General features: G+C 37.3%; 1 protein-coding gene across 1 annotated transcript; it reads right to left on the bottom strand.

The window, feature by feature from the left end:
• Nucleotides 1-2,167: 2,167 nt before the first annotated feature.
• LOC131641346 (uncharacterized) lies at nt 2,168-2,770 on the bottom strand. The gene has a single exon (XM_058911652.1). It carries the CDS (start codon nt 2,768-2,770, stop codon nt 2,168-2,170), a length of 603 nt encoding a protein of 200 aa, XP_058767635.1.
• Between the last annotated feature and the right edge of the window lie 10,197 nt (nt 2,771-12,967).

Raw genomic sequence — 12,967 nt, 5'->3', positions numbered from 1 at the left:
ACTGATGACATGACATTTCCACTCACAGTAATGTTCTTATATTTGTTATATTGAAATAGAGGGAAGGTGTTAGGCACCCTAAACCCTTTCCTAAGGTTTGCATTATAAGGTCAAGGTTTATGGCAAAAAAATAAAGAAAGGTAACAGACAGTTAATAGGGTTAAAGGCTAATTATTGACATGATTAGAGTTTGGAGGAGGGGGACTCGCCTTGTTACCAAGTGCCTACGTACCTCCTTATGGAGGATCAGAGTCTACGTAGTTCGGGGAAGGGTTGTACGCCCTTAGAGTTAAAACTTGATTTGATATGGTTTTGGAGGCTTTTTGAGTGGCCTATCGTAGTTGCGATAATTTGAAGTTTGAAAAGGTTTGGGAAATGTTTTAAGGTTTGGGCGTACAACCCTGATTTTTATTTGTTACCATTAACCGCAATGATCGATAGATTCGATCACCATAGTTAAAAGATTAATAGTCGTATCGTTACCAATTTTAATTGATGGATTCAATTATCACTAATAATGAATAAAAGTATTTTTTAGGAATTTAATAATTTAATTTGTATCATTATCTCTCGTAATCGATTGATTCGATTAAAAATAATAATGAATTAAAACGAAGAAAATAGGCTAATCATCGCAACCAATAAAAATGGTTGAAACCCTTTAGCCAAATAAAAAAAATATATTTTAATTAAATAAGTATTTTAAGAAAATCGATTATTGCCCATCACGATTAATGGATTTAATCGGAACGAACAATAAATTGGAAATTTATAATTAATTTATACTTATTTAAGGAAATTATTTATTATATAAATAAATTAATAGTAATTTAGGAAAAAGATTTTAAATAATAATAATAATTAAAATTAATAAGTTAATAGAGATTTTGATTCAATGGGGTTGTCACTAAGGTACATGGTATAGGGACCAAATTCTGGGCATTAGATCTAAAGGTTTAGTGAATTAATGGGTCAGATCTGAGGATGCATGGTACACCCTAAGGCTATAGGCGCATGTGATCAGGGATTGGAAATTAAGAAAAAATATATGTGGGAGTGAGGGATCGAACCCACACCCCAGGCTTAAACCATGCCCTTGCCAACTCAACTTAACTCAACGCGTGTTAACAAAACGCACGCATCACAACATATAAAAAACAAGAAAAAACACACAAAGATGCGCGCGAAAATTTCAAACGATCCAGTAATATGGAGACACATCATCGTCGTCCCCAAAGAGTCTGCAAAAAAACTGTAAAATTCCCTACGGATTTGCGACGAATTCTTTCGTAGCCGGTGTACCTGGAAAATAACGAATAGGGCATATATGTATATAAATCTTTCGCACCACCCCCAATCTCTTTGTTTTAATCATGCGAACCTAACCATGCTCCTAACTTAACCTAATTTTATCCTAACAGAAAAACCCCAAATTAAACCCAAAAAGCTCAACTCGGACGTTAATGGCAAAGTGAGTTTTAACCACGCAAATTTTAGTCTAATGATCCAGAAACGTTCACAGCAATCATATGAATCATAATACACAATCGATTTAGCATGAGGATGCACGGATTATGCCAATCGATACAAAGTTCAAAGTCACATACCTTGACTAATTGGATGATGTTCTGGGGGTGTTGATGTAGAGTACCAATCCAGTCACCTTCAAGAACCTTTAAGGAAGCTTTTGCACTCTTTCAATCTTGTTGAAACCTTCTCAATTGCCAAAACCGAATCTGAGTTTCTTGAAGATTTTCTTTTTCTTGCGCTTATGCCTCTGACCAGAAAGCTCAACCCCTATTCGTGTGTACTATCTCCTCTACTTATAGTGAGTGAATTAGGTTTGAAAAAAAGTCCAAAAATCTCTTGCATCCAATCTTGAAGTTTTGAGAAAATTTGATTTTATTTACTTTCTATTTTCATCCAATTTTGCACCAATTCTTTCCAATCATTTATCCACGAAAATTATATGATATTGTGGTATAAATGCTGATTGGAATTGGTTATTATGTGACCTTTTTCCAAATATTTGATTTCCTTTGATTTATACAATTTTAAATCATTATTATTTTTTTTCTGAATCAAGGGATATATTATTAATTCAAAAAAACAGTCTAATTACAAGGTGATCCAAGATCCAACCATCCAAAATAACCACCAATACTAACTAAGGCATTAAGGTAGCTATTTGCTTTCTTAATTTGGGTGAATACCACCCTCTATATATCACTTTCTCTATGATTCTATTTGCAATATCTATACTTGTGCTTCTATGTGTATTTCCTCTAAAAATTATATCATTCCTATAATGCCAAACTTCATAAACTGTCTCGGCTAGAGCAATCTTCAGGACTCTAAACCGCCAGCCTTTCTTACCAATCATACGAATGAGCCAGTCAATCTCCATGGACCAAGGTTGAGGATCGTGTTTAATGCCTAGCCAGTGGAGTACATGTTTCCAGATTCCCTTCGCAACACTGCAGCCAAACATAAGGTGATCATGAGTCTCATCATCAGCATTACACAAACTGCACACACGATCAGTTATGAAGCCATGTTTTCTCAGTCTATCCTTTGTGCTCAATCTTCCATGGCATGCCATCCAAGTGAGGGTGATAGCTCTAGGTCTCGCATATTTATCCTGAATTAAGTATCGCCAAGGCACCCTGTCAGCCTTCATCATCTTGACATACACACTATGCATACAAAATTTCCTCTTTTGGATCATGAGATCCCATGTAGGCTGCAAATTAGGAAGTTGCTCTCTCATTCTCAGAATTTTCTTTATCACCCATGAGCAACTATTCCTAATATCCACCTCCAGTAATGTTTTACTCTTTAGGTAATGAGTATGCACCCATTTGACCCAAAGGTTATCAGCCTTTCAACTCAGATTCCACAAGCATTTCAACAGAGCTACATCATTCCATAAAGAGAGGTTAAAGATGTTCATACCTCCCATGTTCTTTGGCTTGCAGACTGACTCCCAAGCAATGGGACTTTTCTTGCTGACAATTGCTTTACCAGTCCAAATAAAGCTTCTATAAATCCCATCTATCTTCCTTATGACTGCCTTGGGAAGGGGAAGACAATGCATCCAAAATTGTCCAATAGCAGTGGTAGTGGTTCTAACTAGCTGGATTCTGCCTGCCATACTCAATAGTCTAGAGGACCAATGATTCACCTTAGCCAGAATTTTATCAATGAGTGGAAGATAGTGCTTTATATTCAGTTTTCTTGTGGTTAGAGGAACTCCTAGGTATCTGAAAGGGAGCATACCTTCTTCATATGAAGTGAGTGCAATAATTCTTCTTTTTGTATGTTCATCCACTCCACCAAAGAACACTTTACATTTCTTTGGATTCACAATCAGCCCAGTTGTGTCAGCAAAAGTATGCAAGCTATTCATCATTGTTTCCACAGAATCAAACTCTCCCCTGCAAAACATGAGCACATCATCTGCAAATGAGAGATGTGTGATCCCCAATTTTTTACACTTGGGATGGTGCTTGAATTTTGGATCCTTTTGCATTTTAGTCATCAATCTGTTCAGGTACTCCATCATTGCCACAAAGAGGAGTGGAGATATGGGGTCTCCTTGCCTCACCCCTCTTTTAGCCTGCATCTCAGTTGTTAGGTTGCCATTAACCCTGAACCTATAAGTGAGTGTCCTCACCACAATCATAATCCAGTTGACAAACCTACAAGGTATTCCCAATTCTTTCAAAACAGTTTCCAAGGCTTGCCAATCAACCATGTCATAGGCCTTTTGAAGGTCTAATTGGATCATTGCCCTTGGAGCTCCACATTTCCTACTATAGCCTTTGATAAATTCATAAGCTAGCATGATATGATGGTGAATGATCTGCCCAGGGATGAAAGCTGCCTGGGATAGGTGGATGACAATTTTAATCATTATTTAAATGAATAAAAATCATATAAAAATCAAATAAAAAGCTAAAATTCGTGGCACATGGTTTGGATAACATGAGTAACTTGTGGACCAAGATTAAGTCATAAAAGGATAGGCCCATTTGCAAAAAATTCCAATTTGAACCCCTTTTATTTCACATTTTGCCTCCAAAATTACCCAACTTTGACAAGGCATATCTCACTCAATTTTTAAGCTATGAATGATTTCTAGGACTTTTTGGAAACCTCAAGATGTCCTCTATAAGCCATTTTGGAACATATTTTTCATTTGGAGATTTTATCTTGATCATATGCCCTTTGACAAAAAACTGCTTTTGACTGATGTTTGAAAAGGACCTGTAATCTTTTGTGTTATATCTTCCAAATGAAGCATTTCTGGCCTTGGCTTGTGAGAGACAAAGTTGTAGAGAATCCAATTTCCTTCCAAATAGGCTTTGAGTGAGGAATTTCTGATGTTTTATGTGAAAGTTATGGCCAGTCAAAGTTGAGTTGACTTTCTCCTAAAGAAACCCTAATTTGAACCTTCTTGCATTTGTTCATTTCTGAGTTTCTATTGATGGATCATGATCAACCTTTGATCAAATGATAGACATATTCTCACCCACTTGATGTTGACCAAAATTGAGAGGTTTTGACTGTGCTTTGATTATGGTTGACTTTTAGGTCAAACCAGTTGATTGTGAATCTTTTGAGCTGTTTGAACAAGTAACCTTTGGAGTTGGGTCTTGACTTCTGTCATGGAGTCATATTAGATCATCATGGGCCATGGAGAACTTTATTAGGGATCTTGTCTTGTTTATTTCCTCAAGAGAGCCTCAAACCCTAGCTTTAGGAGGCTCTTGACTAGGAGTATACCCTGATGGAACCTTTGAGCATTGTACTATTATGGATGAGATGTGGAAGGCAAATTTTGGGGTATGACAGCTACCCCTATTTAATTACCTTGGATTTGAAGGGCGTGAGGATACGCAGTTCTCACGTTTTTTCGGATCGAAGAGTTATTAAATAATTGAAGACCCCTTGAATTTGCCTTGTACCCAGTATTAGAGAAAGGAATTGCCTTGCTAACGCCAGAGACTTACATAGCGAGGACTTGCAGTTTCTTTGCTGCGTAGAAGGTGATTACCTTACCATGGTACTAGCAAGGGTTTGTAGTTCGTAGGTAACCCACTTACTATAGACTTAGTAAGTAGTCCTGGTCGGTATACCTACTCCCTACCGTAGTTGGGAAACAAGTTTATGGCGTGGCCCACTTCCTTGTCATTGAAATTGGGAATAGCAGTTGGGAAACAAGTTTTGCGGTGGGGACCACTTCCTCGTCATCAAAATTGGGAATAGGAGTTGGGAAACAAGTTTTGTGGCAGGGACCACTTCCTTGTCGTTAGAATTGGGAATAGGAGTTGGGAAACAAGTTTTGTGGTGAGGACCACTTTCTTGTCATCAAAATTGGGAATAGGAGTTGGGAAACAAGTTTTGTAATGAGGACCACTTCCTTGTCGTCAAAATTGGGAATAGGAGTTGGGAAACAAGTTTTGTGGTGAGGACCACTTCCTTGTCATCAAAATTTGATTGATCCCAAAAGAGCCATTTGCTATCATTGTAGCAAGCTGGTGGGACCTTCTCGTCCTTTGGACAAGTTTACCTGTATAGATGGTTGTTTTGCAAATGCGTATGCTTATGATTTTGTTGTAGGCGCATGAATGTCGTATGTCAATGTTGTGTGTATGGATGTTTATGCAAGTGAATATGTATGTATGATGACTTTGATGTTTTATCTCTTTGTCACCCATTGGATTTGTTTAACCCTTTCGAGCAATTTTGTGAATCTCAGTTCGAATCTTCCAGGGTTGGTCCACCGGGACATCCCTGGTAGGAGAGGTTGTGGTGTTTTAGAATGATCACAGCGTGAAGCGGATATTGCCTGTCGAAGATGTCGTGGTTTCACTTCCCTATATATATTTTTTGTTCAGCAGTTTGTAAGTTTCTCATTTTAAGTTCAATGTTTTGAAGTTTATGAAAAATAAATTATTCTTTGCACATAGTATTGAAATGAAGAGAAGGCACAGTATGAAAGAAGAGGAAGCTTTTATTGATGTTGCCTTGAATTGGCGAATGTACAAAAAGTGCGAAAAAGGGAAATGACAAATAGAAATGATATTAATACTGTTGTTGCTCTTTTGCTATCGAGGGCCCCAGTAATCCTTTGACTTCGGTAGTTGGTGATTGCACGACTCCTTATCCTTGACGAATTGCCTTGGATTCATGGCTTAGGATCTTGCCTTTGCTAGGCATAGTACTTCTTGACCGCATATTAGTTGATTGGATGTGGTAGCTCGTCCCCATCCATGGTAGTGAGGACAAGTGCTCTTCCTGAGAATACCGTTTTTATGACATATGGACCTTCGTAGTTGGGTGTCCATTTTCCTCGGGCGTCGAGTCGGGGTAGTAAGATTTTCTTGAGGACGAGATCCCCTTCTTTGTAAGTTCGAGGGCAGACCTTTTTATCGAACGCTCTTTTCATCCTTTTTGGATAGAGTTGTCCGTGACACAAAGCTGTCAGTCGCTTTTCTTCAATGAGATTAAGCTGATCAAAATGGGTTTTTACCCATTTCGATTCTTCTAACTTTGTGTCGGCTAGGACTCTTAGAGATGGAATTTCCACTTCGATGGGGAGGACTGTGTCATACCCCAATTTTTGACCTAAGATACCACCTCATATCATTTGCATATGCATCATTTGCATCTCTAACAAATTGCATAGCTTGTGTTTGTTACTTGTGACTCAGCAGGATTTAATCAGGAAATCACTCATCAGTACAAGTAACAATCAATTAGGGTTTTGTTCTCCCTTCATTTCAAATGAATCATCTTCATCAACAATTAACATTTGGTCCTCAGAGATTCATTTCAACAAACTCAACAGCTTTGAATCGACTGAATTAGGGTTTTGACTGAAGATAGCATACTCTTGACCTTTGCTCAGAATTTGACCTAATGACTTGGGACATGACCTCAAGACCCCAAGTGCATCATTTTGACCTAATCCATTGGCTCAGAACATCTCCTATACAAAGATTGATCAGACAAATCCTCAGATCAGGGTTTTTGAACTATCAGGGACTGAAATTAGGGATCACATTTGGGAAACCCTAAAAATCCCCAGGAAGTCAATCAAAGGTTTCAATCATCTTCAAATAATTCCTATGACAATATACAATGGAAATTACATCTCAATTCAAGACCTACAGTCATCAATTTCATCTGGTCGACAATTAGGGTTTTTGACCTAATTCACTGAACCACTGCCTTTTTAATCAGGACATGGTGTCACAACTCAAACCATGGCACAATATCCTCTAATGCCTCAATATGATCCATTCATACCATTCATTTGATGAGGATAGCCTGTTTCATTTGAAATCTCCAGAAACGCGATTCGTCTGAAAAAGTCAACTGTACAAGATCACCATTGACTTTTGGGGAATTTTGGTCAACCATGACTTTTGAAGTTTTTAATCATCAAAATATGATATGAGAAGTCATTTGATCAAGAAAAATCAAGAAAATCAATCAAGAATCAAAAAGTCAAAGTTTGACTTTTCATACTTAGAAAATTTTCTAAGTGTTTTTCAATGGTTTTTTCCAAACTTTGGAAGGGAATTTCTCAAAATTTCACCTACAAACTGAAAAAAACTTCCAACATGAAAGTTGTAGATTTTGATCCAATAAACAACTTTGACACATATAAAATTTTTCCATAAGATCAACCATTTAAGAGATATGGTGCTTCAAAGTTGGTACTTTTTGAAAATTTCACTTAAAACTTCATTTTCTTCAAAGTTCATGGATCTTTTTCACCCATTTCCTTAAAGATCTTGAAGAAACTTTCAACTAGGGTTTTGAAGTGTGTAACATGAGCTTTCCAAAATGTCCAAGAGCATAAAAAAATATGAAGCATAGCTATGGTTTTGAATTTTGACATTAGAGGTCATTAAGCATGAAATTTCAAGCCATTTTCACTAAGTTTCTATACTATATGGCCAATGATCCAAGCAATGATGCATAGAAGCAATGATTGAATGATATTTTCTGATTTGAAGATCAGAATGGAAGAGGATAGGAAGCTTGGAAATTAACCATGGTTTAGTTACTTTTAACCATATGCATTAAATGCAAAAGATGCCATTTTATCTCTTAAGCCAAGTCATCATTCTTGATCAACTTGCAAGAGCTCTTCATTCAGAATCCTTGGCCTATAAATAGAGATGCAAATCACTCTTCAATTCACACCAAAACCTCACAATTATAGGTTTTCTCTCTTCTTTCTTGAATTACAAGTCATGTGTTTCAAAGTGAGGTAGAAAACTCAACCTCCAAACCTTGCAAGTTCTGAACAAAGTGATGCTTCCCACAACTTCTAAATGTCATATATGGTGTGTCTGAATCACTCATACACCCCAAAACACCTGAAAACTCAAAATCATCATCTCACCTCCAAATATGCATAACATGAGACTTATCATGCCAATTGTTGTTCAGGCTCAATTCTGTCCAAACTACCACTTCTAACATCATCCATACATCACTTATGAACTATCCAAGCACTCACATATGATCTGTAACCTCATAATCTTCAAATTCGATTCACACTCCAAGGTTATGCAGGTCGGGTACCACAGCTTAGCACAGATGAATTCAGATGGTTCCAAGCATCCAAACATGTTCCATAAGGTCCACTGAAGGTGTTCAGATCAAGAAACAACATCTGGAAGCCCTCATTTGCAGAATTCGATCCTCACTTTTGCCGTTTTTAAGGTAAGAACACTTGAACTTCAAACTCTATGAATCACGCATCATAAATGAAATATGAGCATACCATCTTGTTTCTGCACCTATGAGGATCATTAACCCTCAATCAATTGCATCATATCATGATCATACACGATTTCACTTTGAATTTCAGTTTTAGGGTTCTTCGTGTTCATCACAAAATTGACCCCCTTAGAGTAAAAATAAATGAAATTAAAGACCACCATCGTGATCCTTGTGAAAAACCGAGTGAATTAGACCCTTCACTTGATCAAAACAATCCAGTTTCAAAGATTTTCAAAATCAAATGGGGATGGTTGTTCTTGGCGCGCTTTTTGTTCAGAAAGTTCAAATTTTCGTTTCTTAATATAATTAAATGGACGCGTGTATGTAACAAGCCACAAGCGTGGCTCAGTTGGCTTTTGTTTTGAGAAACAACCTCCAGGTCGTGGGTTCAACACCCTTAGGGACCAAAACCTTTTTTTTACAACTATTTTTCTTTCATTTTTCACACAACTTCATTTAATTATTTAACCAATCAAACTAACTTATTTTTTCTTCATTTTTTAAACACTTCTTATTTAATATACATATTTTGACAATATCAAAAAAAATAACAAAAAGAGGATTTATTTAATATACTTTTAATTAAGTTTAAAATGACGTATTTTAAGTATTTTTAATACTTTAAAATTTGTTTTTTTCATTTGATTTTTCAAACATAATCACTTGTAAATATTTTTTATCAAACCCTAATCACTTAGGTCTTAATTAAGCATTAAAATTTGATTTAAACTTAATTAAGTTGATTTCTTTCAAATTCAAATCGTTTTAAAACGAGCGATCGCGATTCTTTTCAAAAACGATAAACCATTTCTTTTTGAAACTATTGATTAAACCTTTTTAATTGATCAATTGATTTTCAAAACGAAGTGGGGCCTCTCGAATATTAGAGAGTATAAGACCCACTCTTTTTCCTTTTTACAGTTTTTCTTTGTACAGAAAACTCTTTCAAAACAATACTTTTCAAAACAATCTTCAAACAGTTTTTCAAAAGCGAAACCTCGCGTCCTGTAAATAAACAATCAACCATGTTTTGTAAATAAAACACGGGCCTCCACGTAGGTATAAGTCCCAAGCCCTTTTGTACATACCCATTCCTGTACATGAAATTAGGTATTTCATTGTACATATACCGTTTTGTACATATCTCGATCAGTTTGATTTTTAACTTTGAATAACAAACCAAAAATGAAGGTTTTCTTTAAATCTTCCCAAAAATACCATGGGCCTCCATGTAGGTATAAGTCCCAAGCCCTTTTGTAAATACCTGTTTACATAGCTTTGAATAAACTCAAGCGGACCTCTTCCCGAGTGTAAGTCCCGAGCCCCTGTGTATACAAATGGATCATGCTTACAGGTATATTTCCTTCATAAACTCCATTATATACACACACTTTGTCATATATAATTGTTCATACCTGTTCATGTTTGTTCATACTTGTTCATGTTTGTTCATATGTGTGATATGTGTGCTTGTTCAACTTAGTACAACACTAGGTTCCCCATGGCCTCCTATTGGGCTTCGTGCAAAGAATCTCCACTAGTTTAGGTTAGGACATAGAGTATGGTTTCCCGGTGAAATCGCTCTAAGAGCTCAGACCAACTATACCATGCCTCCCCTTGGGCTTTGTATAAACGAGTGACCCTCCCATAGCCTCCTCTTGGGCTTACAATGCAAGGACCCTGGATTGTCCCTCCCATAGCCTCCTCTTGGGCTTACAATGCAAGGACCCTCGGATAGCCTCCTCTTGGGCTTCGTACAAGGACCCACGGGCTTCTTATAAGCATCCCCAATATCCAAAACAAATACCCTAGGAGATTAGACATTTTTCATCTCTATGATAGGAGTATCTCTTCTATATCATCACAAACAATCAATCAATCAAACTTTTTTGCCACAAGGCTGGCTAATCAATCAAACTTCTTTTTGCCACAAGGCTGGCTAATCAAGCAAATCGTTTTGCCACCGTACTGGCTGATTAATCAAAGTTTTTGTCACAAGGCTGACTTCATTGAAACTTTTGCCACGAGGCTGGCTGATTAATCAAAACTTTTTGTCACAAGGCTGACTTCATTGAAAGTTTTTACCACAAGGCTGGTTAAACAACAAAAACATCTTTATCATTCTAAGCACCCTAAGTGGCATGGCCCCGGGCTTATAATGAAAAGATTTTCAAACAAAATCAAACAGATGTATGTGATGATATAGATTAGATACATCGAACATTTAGATGACATTTGTCTCTTATCCTTTGCTTCCACTAGCATAAGTGGGAACTACGATTGCTCTGACTTTCTCAACATCCCTTTGAGAATACGTAGGCACAAGGTCGATCCTTGGCGAGCAAAACAAAACAAAAAAAACCATTCAAACCTTAGCACCCGTAGACCCCGAGCTACAGATGCTCTGATTCCCTCTAAGGGATATGTATGCAGAGGATCGCGATGATCTTTGCGAGCATAATCAAACAAACACCTTAGGTCCCACCTATTTCACAAGAACCTCCACCCTAACAAGAATGGAATAAATAAAACAAAGAAACCTATAGAGTACTATAGATACGTTGGGTGCTAATACCTTCCCTTCGTATAACCAACCCTCTTACCCAAGATCTCTCCCCCACTTTTAGGTTATTGCAACTTTTTTCCTTTTCCTCTTTTGGAAATAATAAAAAGTTTGGTCCGTACAAAAGAAAAATCATTTTTTCGAGCACTCGAGCCCAAAGAAGGCATCAGGTGTCTCATCCCGAAAAAAGACAACGATTTTTCCCCGCGACAGAAAAATGGCGACTTCACTGGGGACCATCTTTTTATTGTTTCCAAAGAAAGGGTTATTTCTATTTGTTTTATTATGTTCTTGTTTGGTTCTTTGGTTCTGTTACTTGTGTGGATTCTGTTACAAGTGATACATTATGGACAAATCCTAACCCGGATTAAGTACACATAAGAAATTAGGTGGAGGGTATAGTCATGTGCAGGCGCGCGTGAGAATCCTTCCGCTCAGTGGAGGTTCCTTGTTTGTAATATATGTTTAGCGAGTTAATTGCGAAGACATTGTTGCTTTCATTGAACTGTAGAAGCTGAGAGACCGTAGAACCCCAACCCATCCTGGCCTTATTAGGTTGTGGTGCAGAAACTATTCAGGTGAAGACTTGGATTAGTTGTCATGCGGAGAACCACACTCAGACGAGTTTTTCTTGAGAATATTACTGGCTCATGAGTTTAATTATGGAAAGCCGGTAATATCCGAAAGAAAAATGTAGACTCTGACGTATCAGTAGAACATGTTTTGCAGGTGATTAACTAGAACTATCCCATGTTTGGTTCTCTGACCTCATGCTCGTGACGCTGGACCTTTGAACCTTTGTGTTACCATGTTTGTGTTACCATGTTTGTGTTACCATGTTTACAGTACCATGTTTGAACTACCATGTTTGCCTTACCATGTTTGAATATGTGGCATCCATGCATCCATGCATTCATACATTCATTAGAAAACCCATCTTTTTCCATAAAAACATGATTTTTCCAAACAATTAGAGAATTTTATTTGCAAACATTATAGGATTAGGTTAAGTTATGGAAAAAAGGTATACCAAGAGGTACGGTTTCAAAGAGCCTAATGTGGAAAGACTGAAAGAGTTAGTGTCTTTTGTACAAGATCCCTCTGATTTTAGGAAAAGCCATGGAAAGCTTTTGCCTATTTTGAACACTCATGTCGATGAAGGACTTCTCAAAACTCTGGTTCAGTTTTATGACCCCGTCTACCGGTGTTTTACCTTTCCAGACTATCAGTTGGTACCAACCTTGGAAGAATATGCCAATCTTTTGGGTATTCCTGTGTCTGACAAAATACCTTTCAATGGTTTGGAAGCCATTCCTAAGTCACCAGTCATTGCAACAGGAACTCACTTGAAGAAATCTGAAGTAGAGAGTAATTGGACTACCAAAGGAAACCTTCCAGGTTTGCCTTCACAGTTTCTAATAAAGAAAGCCTTTGACTTCATCGAGACTGGTAGCATGATAGCTTTTGAAGCTGTACTAGCCTTGCTCATCTATGGGTTGGTTCTGTTTCCCAATATCGACGACTTTGTTGATATCAATGCCATAAAGGTCTTTTTGAATGGAAATCCCGTTCCGACTCTGCTTGGTGACATGTATT

Source organism: Vicia villosa, unplaced genomic scaffold (assembly GCF_029867415.1).
Source record: "Vicia villosa cultivar HV-30 ecotype Madison, WI unplaced genomic scaffold, Vvil1.0 ctg.003681F_1_1, whole genome shotgun sequence".
NCBI classification, from domain to species: Eukaryota; Viridiplantae; Streptophyta; class Magnoliopsida; order Fabales; family Fabaceae; genus Vicia; species Vicia villosa.
Note: the sequence above shows the minus strand (reverse complement) of the source record. Positions and strands in the feature narration are given on the sequence as shown.